The sequence below is a fragment of the Mizuhopecten yessoensis genome, unplaced genomic scaffold, assembly GCF_002113885.1.
Source record: "Mizuhopecten yessoensis strain PY_sf001 unplaced genomic scaffold, ASM211388v2 scaffold10529, whole genome shotgun sequence".
NCBI lineage: Eukaryota > Metazoa > Mollusca > Bivalvia > Pectinida > Pectinidae > Mizuhopecten > Mizuhopecten yessoensis.
The window spans coordinates 173,925-194,761 of NW_018408592.1; the positions used below are offsets into that span (position 1 = coordinate 173,925).

General features: G+C 34.6%; 2 protein-coding genes across 2 annotated transcripts in view; both read left to right on the forward strand.

Annotated features, from left to right (window-relative positions):
• LOC110460972 (voltage-dependent calcium channel subunit alpha-2/delta-4-like) overlaps positions 1-6,890 on the forward strand; it is a 145,620-nt gene extending 138,730 nt beyond the window's left edge. Inside the window, exons 7-14 of the mRNA XM_021514224.1 lie at positions 1,751-1,913; positions 2,485-2,616; positions 2,991-3,057; positions 4,143-4,293; positions 4,419-4,583; positions 5,092-5,214; positions 6,147-6,225; positions 6,826-6,890. Coding sequence (XP_021369899.1) covers positions 1,751-1,913; positions 2,485-2,616; positions 2,991-3,057; positions 4,143-4,293; positions 4,419-4,583; positions 5,092-5,214; positions 6,147-6,225; positions 6,826-6,890 — 945 coding nt within the window. The remainder of the gene's footprint in view (positions 1-1,750; positions 1,914-2,484; positions 2,617-2,990; positions 3,058-4,142; positions 4,294-4,418; positions 4,584-5,091; positions 5,215-6,146; positions 6,226-6,825) is intronic.
• A 3,659-nt stretch (positions 6,891-10,549) lies between these two features.
• LOC110460993 (voltage-dependent calcium channel subunit alpha-2/delta-3-like) overlaps positions 10,550-20,837 on the forward strand; it is a 50,807-nt gene continuing 40,519 nt past the window's right edge. Inside the window, exons 1-11 of the mRNA XM_021514252.1 lie at positions 10,550-10,649; positions 11,157-11,213; positions 12,895-12,975; positions 13,745-13,828; positions 14,941-15,033; positions 15,528-15,605; positions 16,584-16,645; positions 17,729-17,796; positions 18,128-18,173; positions 18,549-18,640; positions 19,104-19,197. Of these exons, the coding sequence (XP_021369927.1) occupies positions 10,566-10,649; positions 11,157-11,213; positions 12,895-12,975; positions 13,745-13,828; positions 14,941-15,033; positions 15,528-15,605; positions 16,584-16,645; positions 17,729-17,796; positions 18,128-18,173; positions 18,549-18,640; positions 19,104-19,197 (839 nt within the window). The 5' untranslated portion in view covers positions 10,550-10,565. The remainder of the gene's footprint in view (positions 10,650-11,156; positions 11,214-12,894; positions 12,976-13,744; positions 13,829-14,940; positions 15,034-15,527; positions 15,606-16,583; positions 16,646-17,728; positions 17,797-18,127; positions 18,174-18,548; positions 18,641-19,103; positions 19,198-20,837) is intronic.

A 20,837-nucleotide genomic window follows, 5' to 3' on the forward strand; every position in this document is an offset into this window, starting at 1 on the left:
AACAATAGATTGATCATGCAACTTCAGTTTATCAAAACATATGCTGTAGTTAACAGCTTTACTCTAACTGTATCTTTAATGACATTTCCTTTCAGGCATAATCATTATGTAACTTTGATCATGTGTTTAATTGATATTCACGGCTACCTTGACACATTTGTTAGAAATCCTTACCGATTTAAAAAAAAAATGTCATATGTTGGTAAATGAAAATCCATACTTTCCCAAACAGCATGATGCAGAAATAGGTTCAATGTTACCATTAATGTTGTAATCCAAAGTTTTCTATTTTTCGACCACAGATTTGTGACCTCAAATCAAAACAAATTCATTCCTTATCTTGAATTTTACATTAAGACTTATGTATAGAAGACAAAAACTCAGAAAATGACATACATTTGAACGAAGTATGAATGTCAGCTTTGTCGTTGCTAATATTGTTATCAAAGCTCTCAGATCTTTTTGCAAGGTGTTCAAATAATAAACTTACAGAAATTGCGAATCACAAAACTTTACATCCATGAAATTAAACAACTATTATACTGTATGTTTGTATATTATCATAACTTCTAATTTGTGATTATACCACTGGGTGTCTTAAATGTTTCCAGTTCAACATATATTAATATTCATCTTAAAGTGTTGCAAGCAGCTTCATGGCTTAAAGATTATTATAATCAAAGGGAGGTAACCCTTAGCTGAAAAAGTCTTGCATTGAATATTTGGACAGTTTTGCATGAAATCATTGTAAGAATATGCTTGGTTACATGAATGAATTTGATCTATAGAACTGCTTTTCCATTAGTCCTTAGCCAGTATTATATACTTATGGAAAAAAATAACGCAACTTTGGTTTTGGCCTGATATTTAACACTATTTGCGTAAAATCCAGTGGAATTTGGAGGTATGATTGCACCTGGTACTCTCATATGAGTGCTGTCTACAATTATGTATGGCCCAAATACAGAACCTTGACTTACGCATTTAAACATTTTCAAAATTCAAGGATCTGGGGGTAATACATCCACTTGTGATAAACTTAAAAAACATTCTAAAACAAAATTCTGTTCTGTACAGATACTGAGTGTACAACAATTTAGTCAAAAACCAGTAAAACCCAGAATGCTGTGAATGTATGAAGTGGAGACAATTAGAGAATGATTTCGGCCCTAGGAGGAAACTTACGGTGTTAAATCAACACTGGATTAGGGGATGAGTTGATTGCTCTATTGCGACATCAGTCCTGACACTGCCGTTACACTGTGTTACATTTTTTTTTTCATAAAGTAATCCCAAAGAATCCAGTTGTAACTGTTTAATTTAATTGTAATGACATTTCTTCAATAACCTTTACAAAATTTACCACCAAAAAAAATTGCTTTACTTTTTTCCAATCATTATATAATGCCTTTACTAGCATTCTAATTTTGATTTTGCAGACATCTGGTACGTGTTATAAGTTTTACCTTTTTCAGAATAACGAAGGGTATCCAAATAATTGTTCAGTTTCTGTCAATGTTTTTAACATGAAAACAAGCATGTTAAGTATGGAGACTGTCATTTTGACAGATGTCTTTGCTTATGGATGCTTTGACTTGACATTATAACCTTAGAAGTTTGGCTTGGGGGGAAAGGTGACACAAATTATAAACTTATTGCTGCTTTTTCTCCAAAAGATTATAAAAAAGTACATGTTTATGTTATAGATTTTCTACTTGTTGTCAAATGTGACATTTTGTTGGTTTTGCAGGAGGCAAACTTGCACAGTGATGTGATGCTGGTAGGAGTAGGTGGTACGGACATGATGGCCAAGTATCGCTACCTCCCCACTGTCAGCAGTCCACGATTCAACAACGCAGCCGTCAATTTCAACACCAGTACTGTACATGTACCAACAAACGTTTACGATAAAAGTAGGTATCAGATATTCTCACACTGAGATGTCCTAACTCACGCTGAAATGTGTCTCACGGCCACATGAGCCATAATGAAATCTCATGCATTCAAATGTTTTCTTCCCTTTGTCACTCGAAGCCATATATCGCCAATTTGAGCTTGGACTGTCCTAAGGGGAATAACTCCAATGCCCTGTAAGTTAACTGATGACAGGTGTTGCTTTATACAGTCTGTCAGACAATGAACAAGGCAATTATTGTGTAAAATGATGTAAGGGGAGTTGTTTTTACTCATTAACTCATGTGTAAAATGTAGCGATTGCTCTGAAATATTTTCTTTTTTTGATAATGTTGTTGCTAGAATATGGCCTTACCCAAAATAAAATGCCTGCTAGGGGAATTAACACGTAGGGCTGACAAAAAGGTTGATGTGACAGTGGGGAGAACCTGCCTGATGCATTTTATGTTGTGTAAAGTAAAGTTATTACAAAAGGAGATTAGATGTACACATAACTACATGTCTATATAATGGGGATTGGAGATTATAGATACACATAACTTTATGTGATCTTTTTGCAAAATCTTTCAGATTCTTTGATTCAAAATGGAGTGAAGTGGTCTGAGGCTCTAAATGCGAGAATGTTGCAGAACGACAGAGAAATTAAAGGCCTCACTTGGCAATACTTCTGTAGTTCTGACGGGTTCTTCAGAATATTTCCAGGCAAGTAAACGCTCAATTCAACTCTGTATTTATCAGAAAGGAGAAGGGTCATAATCCACACTAGGATATATTATATACAGTGTGATTGTGTGGTGCCTTTTCCCCCTGTATAAAAGTACTTCCCTATCAAAGATCTTTTATTTCAATTTTGTATATCCCCACACTCAGGGCCAGGAAATTCTGGCATAATAATTTTCAATCACTGGCAACAATAAGGTTTGAGGAGGCATGTAGAAACGTTTACAGTAATATGTTATAGTCATTACCCAACTTCTCTAAGGAAAGAGATAAAGATTTCTAAAGGCCTAATAATCTCATGCTCTTCTGTTGATTTGATTGGCTCTGTTTTGATTGGCAGGTCATGTCTGTTACAGGTATTCGATGGCCACAGGACAACAAGGGAGGTAATATCGACATGTTTGACTGCAGAGTTAGAAACTGGTAAGTTTTAACAAGCACGATTACAAACCTTGAGGGTGATTAAATTCCAATTATGAATGTAAATTATATAGGCCTTTCAATTTCTTTCGCAGAAAAGAAAGTAAGAAATAAAAAAAATAAACTTACAAATAATTTTATCAAAAATGTCATTGATGTTATTACCTATTGCTACAGTTTATAAGCTCACCTGGCCCAAAGGGCCAAGTGAGCCTATGCCGGTGTCCGGCGTCAATATTTTACTTTAAACAACTTCTTCTTAATAACCAAAAGGCCCAGGGTACTGATATTGGGCCTGTAGCATGATGGGATGAAGGGCTACCAAGTTTGTTCAAATGAATGACCTTGACCCACTTTCACAGGGGTCAAATATGTTTTAAACCTTTAAACAACTTCTTCTGAATAACCTAGAGGTCTAGGATAATGCCAGTAACATGCTGTGTTGAAGGACTACCAAGTTTATTAAAATGAATGACCTTGACATATATTCAAGGTCACAGGAATCTATTACTTATTAACTTCCTAATGAAAAATTTGTTTAATAAAGCAAACAATTAGTCCATGATTTAAAAACTTTTTTATAATAGCTTTCTATACATAAGTTATACCTAATGATGTGTAATGCAGTAAATTTATGATATACATAAATAGGTATATCTGTTCTTTTAAGCCAAAAACTTTCAGTTACATTTAATAGAAGTAAACCTGTGAATGTTATCTACCAAAGTCTGCCTTGGCGACAAGGTCCTTTTCTTTACCTGGTGTAGTTGATCACTATTGCCCCTAATTGACAAGAAATGCTGGACCATATAACACCAGAGTCACAAATCTACAATAAACTTATTAACTTATTCACCCCTGAAATTTCACAATGAACTATTCCAACCTTTGAATTGGAAAAGTTCAAATGTGTCTTTAGGGATGAATGAGTTAAGTGGTACAGGAAGGTTTCTTCTCTGATTAGGGTTGTGAGCTGGGGCTCATGTTAATTTCCTATAAGGGATCACCACACCTTAGACATCAACAGATTCAATCTGCCACGTCATTCAAAATTGTTGAAATTCCACTGTAAATTTCGTTGATTACAGGTATATCGAGTCGTCGTCCTCCCCAAAGAATGTGATCATTTTGGTGGATACAAGTGGCAGTATGAAAGGGCTGAGAATGGAGATCACCCGAAGTACAATCGAAAGAATTCTAGAAACTTTCAGCAGTAAAGACTATTTTAACATCTTATCAGTAAGTTTTGAAATCATATATTGCTGTACTACAAAAATCTTAACAACAAATCTTAATTGAAAATAACTGTACAATTTTGTCTGTGGTTATTGATGAGATGTAATTTTATTTGTGTTTTTCTTTAGTTTAACAAAAATGTGACCTATCTAGACCCATGCTTTAATGGTACAATGATGCAAGCAAGCAAGGAGAACCGCCAGAGGTTAGCAGGATACACAAAAGACATGAAGACTTCCTATATAGCCAGATTTGACAAAGCTCTCACAGAGGCCTTCGATCTGTTTGAAAGGGTGAGTTTTTATCATCAGGCATCACTCTAAAAGTTGCTTTAAGTTTCTGTACTAAAATGATCTTTATAATAGAAAAATTATTTCAACCTTGTTTAAATAAATTAAATTGAATTTTTTCAATTTTGAAATTTCTGTACCATTATTTTCATACAGATTTCAGCTTTACTTTGATTAATTATGATGCAGACTGTTGTAAGAACTGTATTGTTATTAGTATGGTACTCTATCAAATATTTGCACAATAATAGTTTATTTTCTCATCTCATATAAATTTCCAAGTTTTGTGAATGACCCCAGCATCTACTTATTGTAGCTACTTTTGTAGAGAAAAAAAGAGTTTTCAAATGTATAACTACAATGTTTAAAGATTGATAGAACAATGTTGATGAATCGGCTTCAATTTAACCTCCAATACCATACCTTTTTCAGTTTCAAGTTTTTTGTAATGTTTCAAATTTGTGCTATGAAATTGTTGGTAACAAAACCTATATAAGTGTTATGTGCCCAGGAGGAGGAGATATTGGGGACCCCTCTGTGTAATAAAGCCATCATGCTCATCACTGACGGGGCTCCAGAGGGTTACGAACAAATATTTGAAGAACGAAATTGGCGGATAGAAAACAGAAAACCTGTGAGTAAAATTAACAAAATCATTCACTTTACAATGGTTTTTCCTATAGATAAGAAATAATGGAATTGATTTTTGAATATGAGAGGACATATTTCTCCTCAGATAACATATTTAATCAAGAAATATTTCATCAATTTAACAATAAAACTTCAGTTGATTATCTCCAGATATGGCAGTAGGATCCAACAGAACAATAATATAAAGATACACACCTTTCAACAATTAACAAAACTCCTAACACTTTAAAGAAATAAGTTTGAATCAATTTTGACAAATCGGAGTAAGCATTAAAGTCTCCAGGATACGAAAATGCATAGAGGGACCAAGTTCAATCAGCTGTGAATTGACGGGTAACCTGTATGATACCATAAACTATTCAAAATTGCCCACAACACTTAATTCATATTTCAAAACTATGGACTTTTAATGGGAGTTGTATTTTTTTTGTGAGTCAGTGTATTATGTGTAATTTCAGTTCACATCTAGTGGAAATGTTGTTGAATATTATTTTGCAGCTTCCCCAAAATACCATTTCTTCTGCCTGAACTTTTTGGGCATGATAATAATAATGAAACTTTATTTCTTGAGGATAAAAAAACTTGTTTAGCCGAGGCTAATCTACCACAGGGTCCTCAACTGAACATCATACATGTTTTATGCACTATATAAAAATGTGATGTTGTAATATACAAACCAATATGTATGCTGATCAACTTCCTGTTTTATCAGGTGATCAACTTCCTGTTATCAGGTGATAACTTCCTGTTATGAGGTAATCAACTTCCTGTTATCAGGTGATCAACTTCCTGTTATCAGGTGATCAACTTCCTGTTATCAAGTGGTCATTTCTTGAGTATATGAATTAAGTTTTGGCAAGCATATTGCCTTTGTCAGATTGAACATAACCTATTTGATTTGCTTTGGTTTTAAAGGTACGGATGTTTACGTTTCTGATTGGTCGAGAAGTATCAGACAACAGAAACGCCAAGTGGATGGCTTGTGCTAACAAAGGTAACCTATACAAATCACTTTTTATAAAAAATATCATGATTTTGTTCTCGTCAAATCTTAAATGATTTTCCCAATAATAGATACTGTTGCTTTCAGGTTTAAGCACTATTTCTCAGAAAGCATTGGAGGGATCTATCTTAAATTTCACATGAAGGTTTCCCATGGTCTATTTTATAGTTACACATATCACTATTAAAATTATTAAAAAAATCTCGAATAATTAATAAACAATCAGAAATATTTTTGAGTTCAATGGTTCGAGATGAATTGATTATGGACATAATACGGCAATGCCAACGTCACATTTAATTGTTTTAAATATATGGACTAAGGGAAATCCTATACAAATATACATATTGTCAAAGGACCCAATATTAAATGTCACAAATGTGAAATGTGTTTCTAAACAGCACTGTAGAACAGATAAACAATGTGTGCCTGCTTGACATATTTTTGAAATTGTCACATCAAACATTAGTCATTTATGGAAGTTGTTGTTTGGCAATAATGTTTATTTATATCATAATAATCATTTATTTCTACAAGGTAAATGGTGACAGCATTTTAAATAACATGTAAATGTTTCTATTGTCTTGGCAGGTTATTATTGTCATATTTCAACTCTGGCTGATGTCGCAGAAAACGTACAAGTGAGTAAAATCTGATGTGGTGTTTGATTGGTTATCTTCTTAAGAAAATATACGATTCTAGGTATTCTTATGTGATGTTGATGGCATGAAATATTGCAGTTTTACTCCTACGCTTACCTCAATGTTAGAGTAAGGGATTACCCAAGTGTTTACCTGAATGTTAGAGTAAGGGATTACCCAAGTGATTACCTGAATGTTAGAGTAAGGGATTACCCAAGTGTTTACCTCAATGTTAGAGTAAGGGATTACCCAAGTGTTTACCTGAAAGTTAGAGTAAGGAATTACCAAGTGTTTACCTCAATGTTAGAGTAAGGGACTACCAAATGTTTACCTCAATGTTAGAGTAGGGGACTACCAAGTGTTTACCTGAATGTAAGAGTAAGGGTTTACCCAAGTGATTACCTGAATGTTAGAGTAAGGGTTTACCCAAGTGTTTACCTCAATGTTAAGAGTAAGGGATTACCCAAGTGTTTACCTGAAAGTTAGAGTAGGGGACTAACCAAGAGTTTACCTCAATGTTAGAGTAAGGGACTACCAAGTGATTACCTTAATGTTAGAGTTAGGGACTACCAAGTGATAACCTGAATGTTAGAGTAAGGGATTACCCAAGTGTTTACCTCAATGTTAGAGTAAGGGACTACAAGGTGATTACCTGAAAGTTAGAGTAAGGAATGACCCAAGTGTTTACCTCAATGTTAGAGTAAGGGATTACAAAGTGTTTACCTCAATGTTATAGTAGGGGACTACCAAGTGTTACCTCAATGTTAGAGTAGGGGACTACCAAGTGTTTACCTGAATAATAGAGTAAGGGATTACCCAAGTGTTTACCTCAATGTTAGAGTAAGGGACTACCCAAGTGTTAACCTGAAAGTTAGAGTAAGGGATTACCCAAGTGTTTACATGAATGTTTGAGTAAGGGACTACCAAGTGTTACCCAAGTGTTACCTGAAAGTTAGAGTAAGGGATTGCCCAAGTGTTTACATGAATGTTAGAGTAAGGGTCTACCCAAGTGTTTACATGAATGTTAGAGTAAGGGTTTACCCGAGTGTTTACCTGAATGTTAGAGTAAGGGTTTACCCGAGTGTTTACCTGAATGTTAGAGTAAGGGTTTACCCAAGTGTTTCCATGAATGTTAGAGTAAGGGATTAGTGTTTACCTGAATGTTAGAGTAGGGGACTACCAAGTGTTTACCTGAATGTTAGAGAAAGGGATTCCCCAAGTATTTACCTCAATGTTAGAGTAAGGGATTACCAAAGTACTTACATGAATGTTAGAGTAAGGGATTACCCAAGCGTTTACCTCAATGTAAGAGTAAGGGACTACCCAAGTGTTTACATGAATGTTAGAGTAAGGGATTACCCAAGTGTTTACCTGAATGTTAGAGTAGGGGACTACCAAGTGTTTACCTGAATGTTAGAGAAAGGGATTACCCAAGTATTTACCTCAATGTTAGAGTAAGGGATTACCAAAGTACTTACATGAATGTTAGAGTAAGGGATTACCCAAGTGTTTACATGAGTGTTTGAGTAAGGGACTACCAAGTGTTACCCAAGTGTTACCTGAAAGTTAGAGTAAGGGATTGCCCAAGTGTTTACATGAATGTTAGAGTAAGGGATTAGTGTTTACCTGAATGTTAGAGTGGGGGACTACCAAGTGTTTACCTGAATGTTAGAGTAAGGGTTTACCCGAGTGTTTACCTGAATGTTAGAGTAAGGGTTTACCCGAGTGTTTACCTGAATGTTAGAGTAAGGGTTTACCCGAGTGTTTACCTGAATGTTAGAGTAAGGGTTTACCCGAGTGTTTACCTGAATGTTAGAGTAAGGGTTTACCCGAGTGTTTACCTGAATGTTAGAGTAAGGGTTTACCCGAGTGTTTACCTGAATGTTAGAGTAAGGGTTTACCCGAGTGTTTACCTGAATGTTAGAGTAAGGGTTTACCCGAGTGTTTACCTGAATGTTAGAGTAAGGGTTTACCCAAGTGTTTACATGAATGTTAGAGTAAGGGATTAGTGTTTACCTGAATGTTAGAGTAGGGGACTACCAAGTGTTTACCTGAATGTTAGAGAAAGGGATTACCCAAGTATTTACCTCAATGTTAGAGTAAGGGATTACCAAAGTACTTACCTGAATGTTAGAGTAAGGGATTACCCAAGTGTTTACCTGAATGTTAGAGTAAGAGTTTACCCAAGTATTTACCTGAATGTTAGAGTAAGGGATTACCCAAGTGTTTACCAGTGTTTACCTCAATGTTAGAGTAAGGGATTACCCAAGTGTTTACCTGAATGTTAGAGTAAGGGATTACCCAAGTGTTTACCTGAATGTTAGAGTAAGGGTTTACCCAAGTGTTTACATGAATGTTAGAGTAAGGGATTAGTGTTTACCTGAATGTTAGAGTAGGGGACTACCCAAGTGATTACCTGAATGTTAGAGAAAGGGATTACCCAAGTATTTACCTCAATGTTAGAGTAAGGGATTACCAAAGTACTTACCTGAATGTTAGAGTAAGGGATTACCCAAGTGTTTACCTCAATGTAAGAGTAAGGGACTACCCAAGTGTTTACCTGAATGTTAGAGTAAGAGTTTACCCAAGTATTTACCTGAATGTTAGAGTAAGGGATTACCCAAGTGTTTACCTCAATGTTAGAGTAAGGCATTACCCAAGTGTTTACCTGAATGTTAGAGTAAGAGTTTACCCAAGTATTTACCTGAATGTTAGAGTAAGGGATTACCAAAGTATTTACCTGAATGTTAGACTATAGGATTACCCAAATATTTACCTGAATGTTAGAGTAGGGGATTACCCAAGTGTTTACCTGAATATTAGAGTAAGGGTTTACGCAAGTTTTTACCTCAATGTTAGAGTAAGGGATTACCCAAGTATTTACCTGAATGTTAGAGTAAGGGATTACCCAAGTGTTTACCTCAATGTAAGAGTAGGGGACTACGAAGTGATTACCTGAATGTTGGAGTAGGGGACTACCAAGTGTTTACCTGAAAGTTAGAGTAAGGGATTACCCAAGTAATTACCTGAATGTTAGAGTAAGGGATTACCCAAGTGTTTACCTGAATGTTAGAGTAGGGGACTACCAAGTATTTACCTAAATGTTAGAGTAAGGGACTACCAAATGTTTACCTGAAAGTTAGAGTTAGGGATTACCCAAGTATTTACCTCAATGTTAGAGTACGGGATTACCCAAGTATTTACCTGAATGTTAGAGTAAGGGATTACCCAAGTATTTACCTCAATGTAAGAGTACGGGATTACCCAAGTATTTACCTGAATGTTAGAGTAAGGGATTACCCAAGTATTTACCTCAATGTTAGAGTAAGGGACTACCAAGTGTTTACCTGAAAGTTAGAGTAAGGGATTACCCAAGTATTTACCTCAATGTTAAAGTAGGGGACTACCAAGTGTTTGCCTCAATGTTAGTGTAAGGGATTGCCGAAGTGTTTACCTGGATGTTAGAATAATAGATTACCCAAATGTTTGCGTGAATGTTAGTGTTAGAGAAAACCCATGTGTTTATTTCTGTAAACCTGCACATTTACTTGTATTTACCTGACTTTAAGCATAATTATGGTAATACCCAGTTGTGTACCTATATGTTAATGTTAGGTATTTCCCTTTTATTTAAATGGTAATGTTTAACTACACTACTTTCAGCATTACCTGAAGGTGCTGAGTCGCCCCATGGTGATACAGAGGAAGAGGAATGCCATCTGGACACCTGTATACGCTGATTACTCCACCGAGGTCTCTCCCGACCTCTCAGAAGTATGTCACTCCCCTTTTCTTACTTCTCATGTATGTTAAGACATCTCTTTATTACCAGCTAAGTTTTATGAGGTGACCTAGCTGAATCAATTAATGGCTGATGTGGCCAGTATTCCGATGCTTCATTGGTCATTGTACTGTCATAGCAGCCATACCTTGAAAATGTTGTTTTAACTTCAGCTTCAGTTCTATTGAAGTGAAAACAAGGAATGAAACTCCATTAGGATGTTTAGTAAATTGTCCTACTCAAGTGTTGTTGTATATCAAGATGGTTGACATGATATCCAAGACAGGAATCAACTTCAGAATCTAGCTAGAACTTAAAACTCAAGGTTTGCTGTGGGGATTTCAATGAAACTTCATAGGAATACTGTTTATCAGGAAATTTTCACTGCACATTGACTTTCGCATTTTTCTTCAGATACAAATTTCACTACGTGTATTTGTTGATTGCAGGGTTTTAAATTTTTTAAAGTCCTGTTCACTACCTGTATTTGTTGGTTTCAGGGTTTAAAGTTTTTGACGTCCTATGCACTACCTGTTTTTGACATGAAAGAAGATGCTGTAAGTATAACTGCGTCGTATAACAAGAGTATTTTTTCTCCAATTCCACATGAAAATACCCCATGGTCCCCAGTAAAGCTTATTAAATTTTGAGACTGATTGGAAATTCCAGAAGGCTGATATCTATTTGATTCTGCAAAGTTCTTCAAGTGGTGAAGTGCCATCATGTTTAAAAGATTGAAAGTAGTATTGTACAGAGTGGGTAAGGGAGGTAACTCAAATATAATTATTGAGTAATATAAGGGAGGGAACTCAAATAAAGCTATAACTAAATTGTGGGATGAGGGAGGTAACTCAAATAAAGCTACAACTAAATTGTGGGATAAGGGAGGTAACTCAAATTAAGCTATTACTAAATTGTGGGATAAGGGAGGTTACTCAAAAAAGTTACGACTAAATTGTTGCTAAAACACATTAAGGAACCCATGTAACCATGCACTTGAAACTTTTTTATTGCCATAACTGAAGCTTTGGTTTCTGAAGAAGAAAAAAATCATAAGATGAAATGATAAAAAAAATAAACAAAATCAGCAACAGTAAATTACAATGTGGACCAGACCATGAAGATTTGGAACCCTGGCAAAGGATACGAGGAAGTTGCTGTACAATATTTGTTCTCCATTCTATCCTGAAAACAATGCAGTTTTGCTAAGAAATGCATTACAAATGCAGTTTCTTCTCTTACATTACAATATTTTCATGATGTCATTCAGGATCTCATTCTTAGGGATGTAGGTTTTGTTTATGGAAGGGGGCAGTTACTTTTGAAACAATTTGTTTTGGGGTTACAAAGATTGGTGTATAGGCACAGTGTATACACAATAAAGTAATGGTAAGTATTCAACTATTAAAACTGGTTTTGTGAATATAAAAAGTCAACTAACACCAAAACATAAATAAGGATGTGTTAAAAACTTTAAATTAAATCTCTAAATGTATTTTTTTCAAGGTTGTATTTATGTACAGAATAGCGCTTTAAATTCGAATTCGGGGGTCAATATTTCAAGGTTTTGTATTCAGTACATATTCGCAGGGTTTAAATTTCGCTGTGCACACAAATCCCACGTGTCGTGCAAAGTATTGTGCGTGTCTTCATTTAAAGGTTAAACCACGAAATACAGGTAAACGGTTTGAAAATACACTGATCCCGAACTTCGCTCGAAAGAAAATCAAATGTGTATGTACCTTTGTAGGAGTAAACTGTAATCAATTAATCACCTACTGTGTACACATAAATATGTTGTAGCCACCGATATGTAAGTGTTGTAATTTTATATGAACTGCCAAGTTGTCCAGTGATAATCTGATTTGAGTTCATTTAAGCTTGCATAAAAGCATTGGGTTATAATTATTTTCATCGTGTTGTGATAAGGTCCGTAAATGTGGTCAACATATTCGATAAATTCGCTGGTGATTAGAATTCACAGATATTCGACAAAACGTGAATATAGCGAAATGAAAACCCCCGCAGAATATAACCATTATACAGTATGCAAAACTTGTAGTCAAATCAGGAAATGGTAAATAGACAAAACGGGGGGCGGGGGGGATACTCATTTAAATCTATAGAATGTCAGGATGAAAATGTGATCAAGGATTGACTTGATCTGATTAAAGAATAAGAATGTCAATGAAGTCTGTCAAATATATGTATACACTTATTGATTGAAATGTTCACCAGAGAATGGAGGGGAACCTACTTGGCATTGTCGGAACAGATGTTCCTGTGGACCAGATAAAGGCCCGTATCCCCTATAATAAGGTAGGTACATGTACCTGTGGACCAGATAAAGGCCTGTATCCCCTACCTATAATAAGGTAGGTACATGTTCCTGTGGACCAGATACAGGCCTGTATCCCCTATAATAAGGTAGGAACATATTCCTGTGGACCAGATACAGGCCTGTATCCCCTATAATAAGGTAGAAACATGTTCCTGTGGACCAGATACAGGCCTGTATCCCCTATAATAAGGTAGAAACATGTTCCTGTGGACCAGATACAGGCCTGTATCCCCTATAATAAGGTAGGCATGTGTTAAATCCTTCATTAAGGTATTCAATATGTTCCTCTAGAACCTCTGCAGTTTAGTAGGTGCAAATATGTTTCTCTAGATTCTTTTCACTAGTGTTTACAAATGTTCTACTAAAACCTTTACAATATTGGGAACTTCTGCAAATGTTCCTCGTGAATCTCTTCAATGACGTAGTTACATGTTGCTTTAGATCCTCTGCAATAAGAAACAAACATGGATGTTAAGCAATTTATTGTCTCCAATACATTCACGTACCATTCTATAAACGTGGTTATTTTTTGTGACACTGTTTAGCAATTACTTCTACATGACTGCGAATACTTTTAATCAATCTCAAATATGTTTCCACAAAATCATTTTCAAATTTTTTTTTGCATAAGGGAATTATATACATTATTTGACTTTGACTCATAATTCATAAATCAAACAGTTGTTAGGTACTGAATTGAAGCTGTTTGGTACACAGTCATGTAAAATATGTTTTGTTTTGTTGTAGCTCGGCCCGAATGGCTATGCCTTTGTAGTGAACTCACAGGGCTTCATCCTTTTCCATCCAAACCTCCGCCCATTCTATTTTAAGGTATGACATCAACAGCCAATGAATATTCCACTAAATCTGTGTTATAATGACTCCTTTATCATTTCCAATGTATTTTTAGGTCACCTGAGATGAATGTCAGTTAACCTGTTGCAATTGCCTTTTGTGAGTCATCTACTGATTTCTTCCATCGTCTAACTATCCATAAACAATCCACATTTTTATACTTCTGTCAAAATGTTTGACGGGACATATTATGGTATGGGGAGCATCCATCCATCCACACTTTGCTTTCTATAAGATATCTTGCTTTAATATTGTTCAATTTTTATGAAACTTGATATGTATGTACAAAGACTGAGGCTAAGTGAGGCGTTAGTGTAGCCTAAAACACTTCCTGTCATAACAAACACCCGGGCCGGTTATTCCATGCTGCCAAATTTTCATCCCTCATGTTCACATTTGCACCAGCTTACAGTGTTGAAAACTCCCTTTAGTCACCAGTGTTAAAGCTCATTAATTTGCAAATTATACCACAGTTTTTTCAATGTTTTCTCAACAAGTCTGTCAATCCGAACAAAGCTGTCAAGGAAAAAATTCTCATAAAAAAGTTTGGAGATCCAGGGTATGATGTGATCTTTACATCATATTACTATTGAAATTTATGAATGGAAGAAAACTGTTCGTAATTTCATGTGTCAGCCAGGTAAAATACTAGCCACTTCCTACCGTCTCGGCTAGGGAGAATTTCTCTTTAGCTCGTTTAGTAGTTGTAATACTAGTAAACCAGAGGTCCCGGGTTCGACTCCTGGCGGAGGCATTGAAAAAATGCCGACCTCTATTACACATGCAATGATGTTTGTGGTTTTACTTCCCATGGACAGTCATTTGGAACCATAGGGAGTGAATCTTTGCTATGGCCGCTGACAAGTGGTGCATAAGTAAATTTTCCCCTGTTCCTACTTTCATTGATGTTGGAAAAATCTAGCTTCAATCTGTATATTGCCGGGATATATCAGCCATTTCACAAATCATGATAAACAAATATTAAACTTAAAAAGGTATTCAGTAGAGAGCATCTTGGCTTAACATGTGATATAGAATTAATGCCACCAGTTATATTCAAGATCAACAACTTCTTTTTCTGATTGTAGAGACAGTCTCGAGAACTCGGACTGAAATCCCACTTCAGCAGCGTAGATATCACTGAAGTGGAACACGTACCGAACGAAGCAGACGTCAGGATGGTAAACCAACTACCACATTCCATGTATTATCTAGTCACTAAACCTAACAAAATAAACATTGGTTGAATTTTTCTGATAAACTACATTTTGATAACATGTAAAAGACATTAGGCAGCTTCACAAATTGATTCTATGGCTCTGCAATTAAACAGGAATGACCTAGTTTGTTAAAAATAAAATTACACATGCCATATTTTACCGGTGATTAGACCATGCCTGGTAATAAGCCCACCCCCACCATTTCTTTTCTTTAATTTCCGTTTATAGGGTGGGTGCCGGTAATTACCTCATCCCCTGACTTGTAAAACATAGGATCATATCCAGTGATAAGCCCACCCCTACTTTTGACAGGTTTTTCATTCACACATGCTCCCTGTGCTTACCACCGGTAAAATATGGTAATTTAATGCATTATTGATGATATCATGAATATGTTCCTTAGAAATATATATGATTGAATATTTCTTGAATTCCGTTTCCAATTTTTCTTTCAGCTGAGATTGAAAATTTTAAATGCCTCAGGGTATGCAAATTACTCCATAAAAAATGTAATAGTGCCTTATGATGGAAGAGTAAGTATATACCAACATTGAATATACTATACAACTGAGGTATGATTTAGGCACATTTAAGGTATACGTACCTCAGTCAGAGGTACAAATTAGGCACATTTTAGGTATACCTCAGTCAGAGGTATAAAAAAAGGCACATTTTAGGCATGCCTTAATTGTGCCTAAAATGTGCCTAAAATGTACCTATATTGAACAGGTTTTAACCCCTCCTATTCTGTCCTCTTTTTCTTCCCTACCCAAAATGTACCTAAGGCATGCCTTAGATATACCTAAGGCATGCCTTAGGTACCCCAAAAAGTGTACCTCAAATGTACCTTTTTTTCCCCTGGGTACGGTCATCGTGCCACTCCTTTAATGAAATTACTACAATCTTTAGGCCACTCCATATAGCAAAATTACTGTCTTTTCATTTATTCCTATATACAGTCAAACCAGCTCAAGCAGTCACCTGAAATAAGCAGCCACCTCCCTTATGTGGTCAGTCTGTGGTCCGCCCAATATAAAAAACTATATATTGAACCTGCAATAAGCAGCCACCTGCCTTAAGTGGCCAATTTCTGCCAGTCCCTTGGGTGGCCTCTTAATACAGGTTTGACTGTATATTTATATATTGCATTTCTGTTATTAATTGCAGATGTTTAGATTTTAGTGACATTTATTGATGGAAAAAAAACAGAATATCAGATACAGTAAAAATTGTCCACTGAACACGGTTTAGAAGATATGTCGCTTGACCTCTTAGCACTTCTATTGCTTTGTTTTCTGATACTCAGTTTTTGAGGGCAAGTTTATAAAACTAAAAAATAGATTACGTGATAATGTAAAACTTTAATATGCTGAACATTTTTCTGTCTCGTGTATATAAAATGTAATTATATAAATATATTTTAAGCTTGAATTCATTGAAAATGTTTTTTACCTGCACCTTAAATCTCCTGTCATTTCGCAGGTATCATTGTGTTTCTTTTCCCATTTCAGAAGCGTGTTACCATTGTTGACCTCACCTATCATATATACCCCATAGGAGAGACAGGTTTTAAGTAAGGGAACTTTTGTTTCATTTTCATTTTCTGCATTAAATGTCATCTCCTGAAGTACTGGCTATTATTGCAATGTAAACTAAATTGTACAAGTTATACAGTGTAAACTAAATTGTACAAGTTATACAGTGTAAACTAAATTGTACAAGTTATACAGTGTAAACTAAATTGTACAAGTTATACAGTGTAAACTAAATTGTACAAGTTATACAGTGTAAACTAAATTGTACAAGTTATACAGTGTAAACTAAATTGTACAAGTTATACAGTGTAAACTAAATTGTACAAGTTATACAGTGTAAACTAAATTGTACAAGTTATACAGTGTAAACTAAATTGTACAAGTTATACAGTGTAAACTAAATTGTACAAGTTATACAGTGTAAACTAAATTGTACAAGTTATACAGTGTAAACTAAATTGTACAAGTTATACAGTGTAAACTAAATTGTACAAGTTATACAGTGTAAACTAAATTGTACAAGTTATACAGTGTAAACTAAATTGTACAAGTTATACAGTGTAAACTAAATTGTACAAGTTATACAGTGTAAACTAAATTGTACAAGTTATACAGTGTAAACTAAATTGTACAAGTTATACAGTGTAAACTAAATTGTACAAGTTATACAGTGTAAACTAAATTGTACAAGTTATACAGTGTAAACTAAATTGTACAAGTTATACAGTGTAAACTAAATTGTACAAGTTATACAGTGTAAACTAAATTGTACAAGTTATACAGTGTAAACTAAATTGTACAAATCATGTACATGAAGTGTAAACTGAATTGTATAGATTGTAAAATATAAAATGAATTTTACAGATTATACAGTGTTAACTAAATTTTACAGATAACACAGTGTGAAATGACTTAAACAAATCATTCAAAGTAAACTAAAATGTACAGATTATAAAATGTAAACTAAATTGTACAAATTATACAATGTGAACTAAATTGTACAGATTATACAATGTGAACTAAATTGGACGGTTTATTCAATGTAAACTAAATTGTATAGATTGTTAAGTGTTAACTTAAATTTAAAGGTTATTCAATGTAAACTGATTTATTAATTTCAGATTAGTATTCGCTGTGCCAACAGACTTTGGTACCACACTTGTAAATACCAAGGTATCATACGGATCAAGTAAGTTGTTTCAGAAATGACATTTTGCTATCTTTTATTGTTATAATATTGGCCTGTGTAATGGATATAAGGTATGGTATAAATTATTGTAGTGTATTAAATGACCCTGTGTGGTTTTTAACCAGCACATTTATTAATTAAAATGTTATTACCTAGCTGTTCTTTACATCCAATTATGAATGTACTACATCATAATCATATATGTTGAAAAAGTTGTTTTATGTCAAAAAATACCTATTGTATGAATTTTCAGTGAACAAAGGAATAATATTTGATGTTAATGTTGGATTCCCATCAGTATAAATTAACCTCCATGTTTTTTCTATTTCAGACCAATTATCTTATTTCATGGACAACAATACTAGATTCGCACCATGGTAAAGTATTCTACCTTCTCTGTTGTCTGATACAGTCCTACACTCAGGATATGATCCGCTACACATTCTAATTCAATGTAACATAAGTTCAAAATAATTTACAAATCTCCTCAGGAGACTCCTAAGTCTGAATGTCATGAAAGTGAGTCAGTGATTAAGAAACACGGGACAGCCAGTGCAGTTCTGCCTCACTTTGAATGAGGACCTGTTGGTCTTCAGTTCAAAGCAAATGTCTTTGTTATACTCCTAAAGGTGTGTTGAAGTGAACTTGGTAGTAAACCAGAAACCTCCGTATCTAACCTCATCTATTTTCTTTTATTAATTTGTACCATTGACCTTTCAGGAGATTATTAATTGGTACCATTGACCTTTCAGGAGATTCTGTAGAAATGATGATATCCTTTTGGCAAAAGGAGACGAAAGAAAACGATTGCTGTACAACAGTTTTTATATTGAAGAAGGAAAGTGTAAGTGGCGTGTGTTATTGTCTACCTAGTTATACAAAGAGGTACATTTACCTACGAGATCAAAAGTAAAGTTGAATGATTTCAAATTAATTTTCTTTTTACTTTTTCGCAAGTTATAATTTTAATTGTTTGTACATGGGACAATTTTTAGTTCTTTGGCCAGAAATTGGTAAGATTTTCACTTTTTTAAATAACTGGTAAATAAAGCCTGGAGTCCCTGGCATCTCTAGCTCTAGCACTTTATTGTATAATACAAAATAACAACACAGAACAATAATGCTAATTTAAAGATAATTTTTCATTTCACAAAGATCTTATTGAATACTGCATCTTATTCTTAATTCTAAAGGAATTAGGCAACAGGTGTAATGCCTATACAAGCCCTCTCCTGGGATAATTTAAAGATATCCAGGTCTTGTAGGTGATAAACACTACAGCATGACTTTTGTTTTTACCTTTACAGGTGAGAATGACAAGATGACAAAGTTTGATGTCATAGGATTACACGATGTTGTCGATCACTGGAAATCAGTGTCCACATTTGAGAATACTAAAAGGTATTTCAGAATCGAGGTTAAATAGCAATATGTAGCTTTCAATGGTCAATGGTATGCAGGGTTGGTCTGGGCCTTTCATCACGCTTTAATTCAGTGCAATAACACCATCATAGGGTTACACTTAACATGTAATAACCTCAACGGCAGTGTCCCTATAAAAATCACCAGTACCAATCGTGGTGACCCTATAACATGTGAGAACACCATTCGTGGCGTCTTAACTCATTCACCCCTGAAGACACATTTGAACTCTTCCAATTCAAAGGTTGGAATAGTTCATTATCAGCTTTCAGGGGTGAATGAGTAAATAATGTAATAATTACAACAATTGTGCTGTCCTCGTTACATTTAGAAAATTTTAAAGAAGAGATGACCAGACAAAATGGGGAGTCACAGCTAATTAAGTCCAGTTTACAGGTTTCGGCCCACGAAGTGGTCCATTATCAGAACAATGTACAATTTTGATAAGATGCCTACAGAACAAAACTTCACTGAACAGCCACTAGCAGACATTGGATCTCATTTTCCCTTGCACCTGTTAAATTAAGTTTTGAACATCTTTATTCTGATTATTATGCAAATCCTATGACCATATAGGATATATATGTATATATACGTAGCTACTGTTTTAGTTTGGAACCGTCGGATATGGGCACCACATGTTGCCATATTAAAAATTATAATATTTTGAACTTCTATTGATATAAGTTAAATTTACAGCATTAATAGATTTGGAAAATTTTCTAATGTAATATTTGATTTGAAAAATCCTTACACGATATTCACACCAACAACAAAATTAAACTATAATATTTTAAAATAAATAACTACAGGTGATCCCTTTAATTTTTAAATCATAATATATATGTATATAGCATTGGTTTTTTTTATGCTACATATATATGTATATATCTATGTAATCAGTACAGCCATAATCTATTTAACTCGTTATTACACGTATAGCTAGCTTGATGCTACATGTTTTCAGTTACTTGAACCTTTCACCAGTACAAGCCCACCATATATACTGTATTACGTGTCCAGTTCCATTTCTCATGGACCTTAGTATAACATATGCTCAGGGAAAATGCAACGAATAAAACCCCCCTTATTATAACCTCAATTTCCTTCAAATGATTTTGAAATTTACGGATTGGTCTCAAGGAAATCTGGCATGTATAATTACTCTTTGCAATTATATATGCTTTGCATGAGTATATCATGCACAGATTTTCAATTAAAGTCTATAATTACAATTGGCTATCTGATTTGATTGTGGCAAGCTCTGCCACAAACTTTTTCATTTCTGTTAGTATTGAGGTTTATATAATATATCCTGTCACCAGTATATGTAGTGACTATATATCCTGTTACTTGTATATGTGGTGACTATATAATATATCTTGTTACCAGTATATGTGGTGACTATATATATCTTGTTACCAGTATATGTGGTGACTATATAATATATCTTGTTACCAGTATATGTGGTGACTATATAATATATCCTGTTACCAGTATATGTGGTGACTATTTAATATATCTTGTTACCAGTATATGTAGTGACTATATAATATATCCTGTTACCAGTATATGTGGTGGCTATATATCCTGTTACCCGTATATGTGGTGACTATATA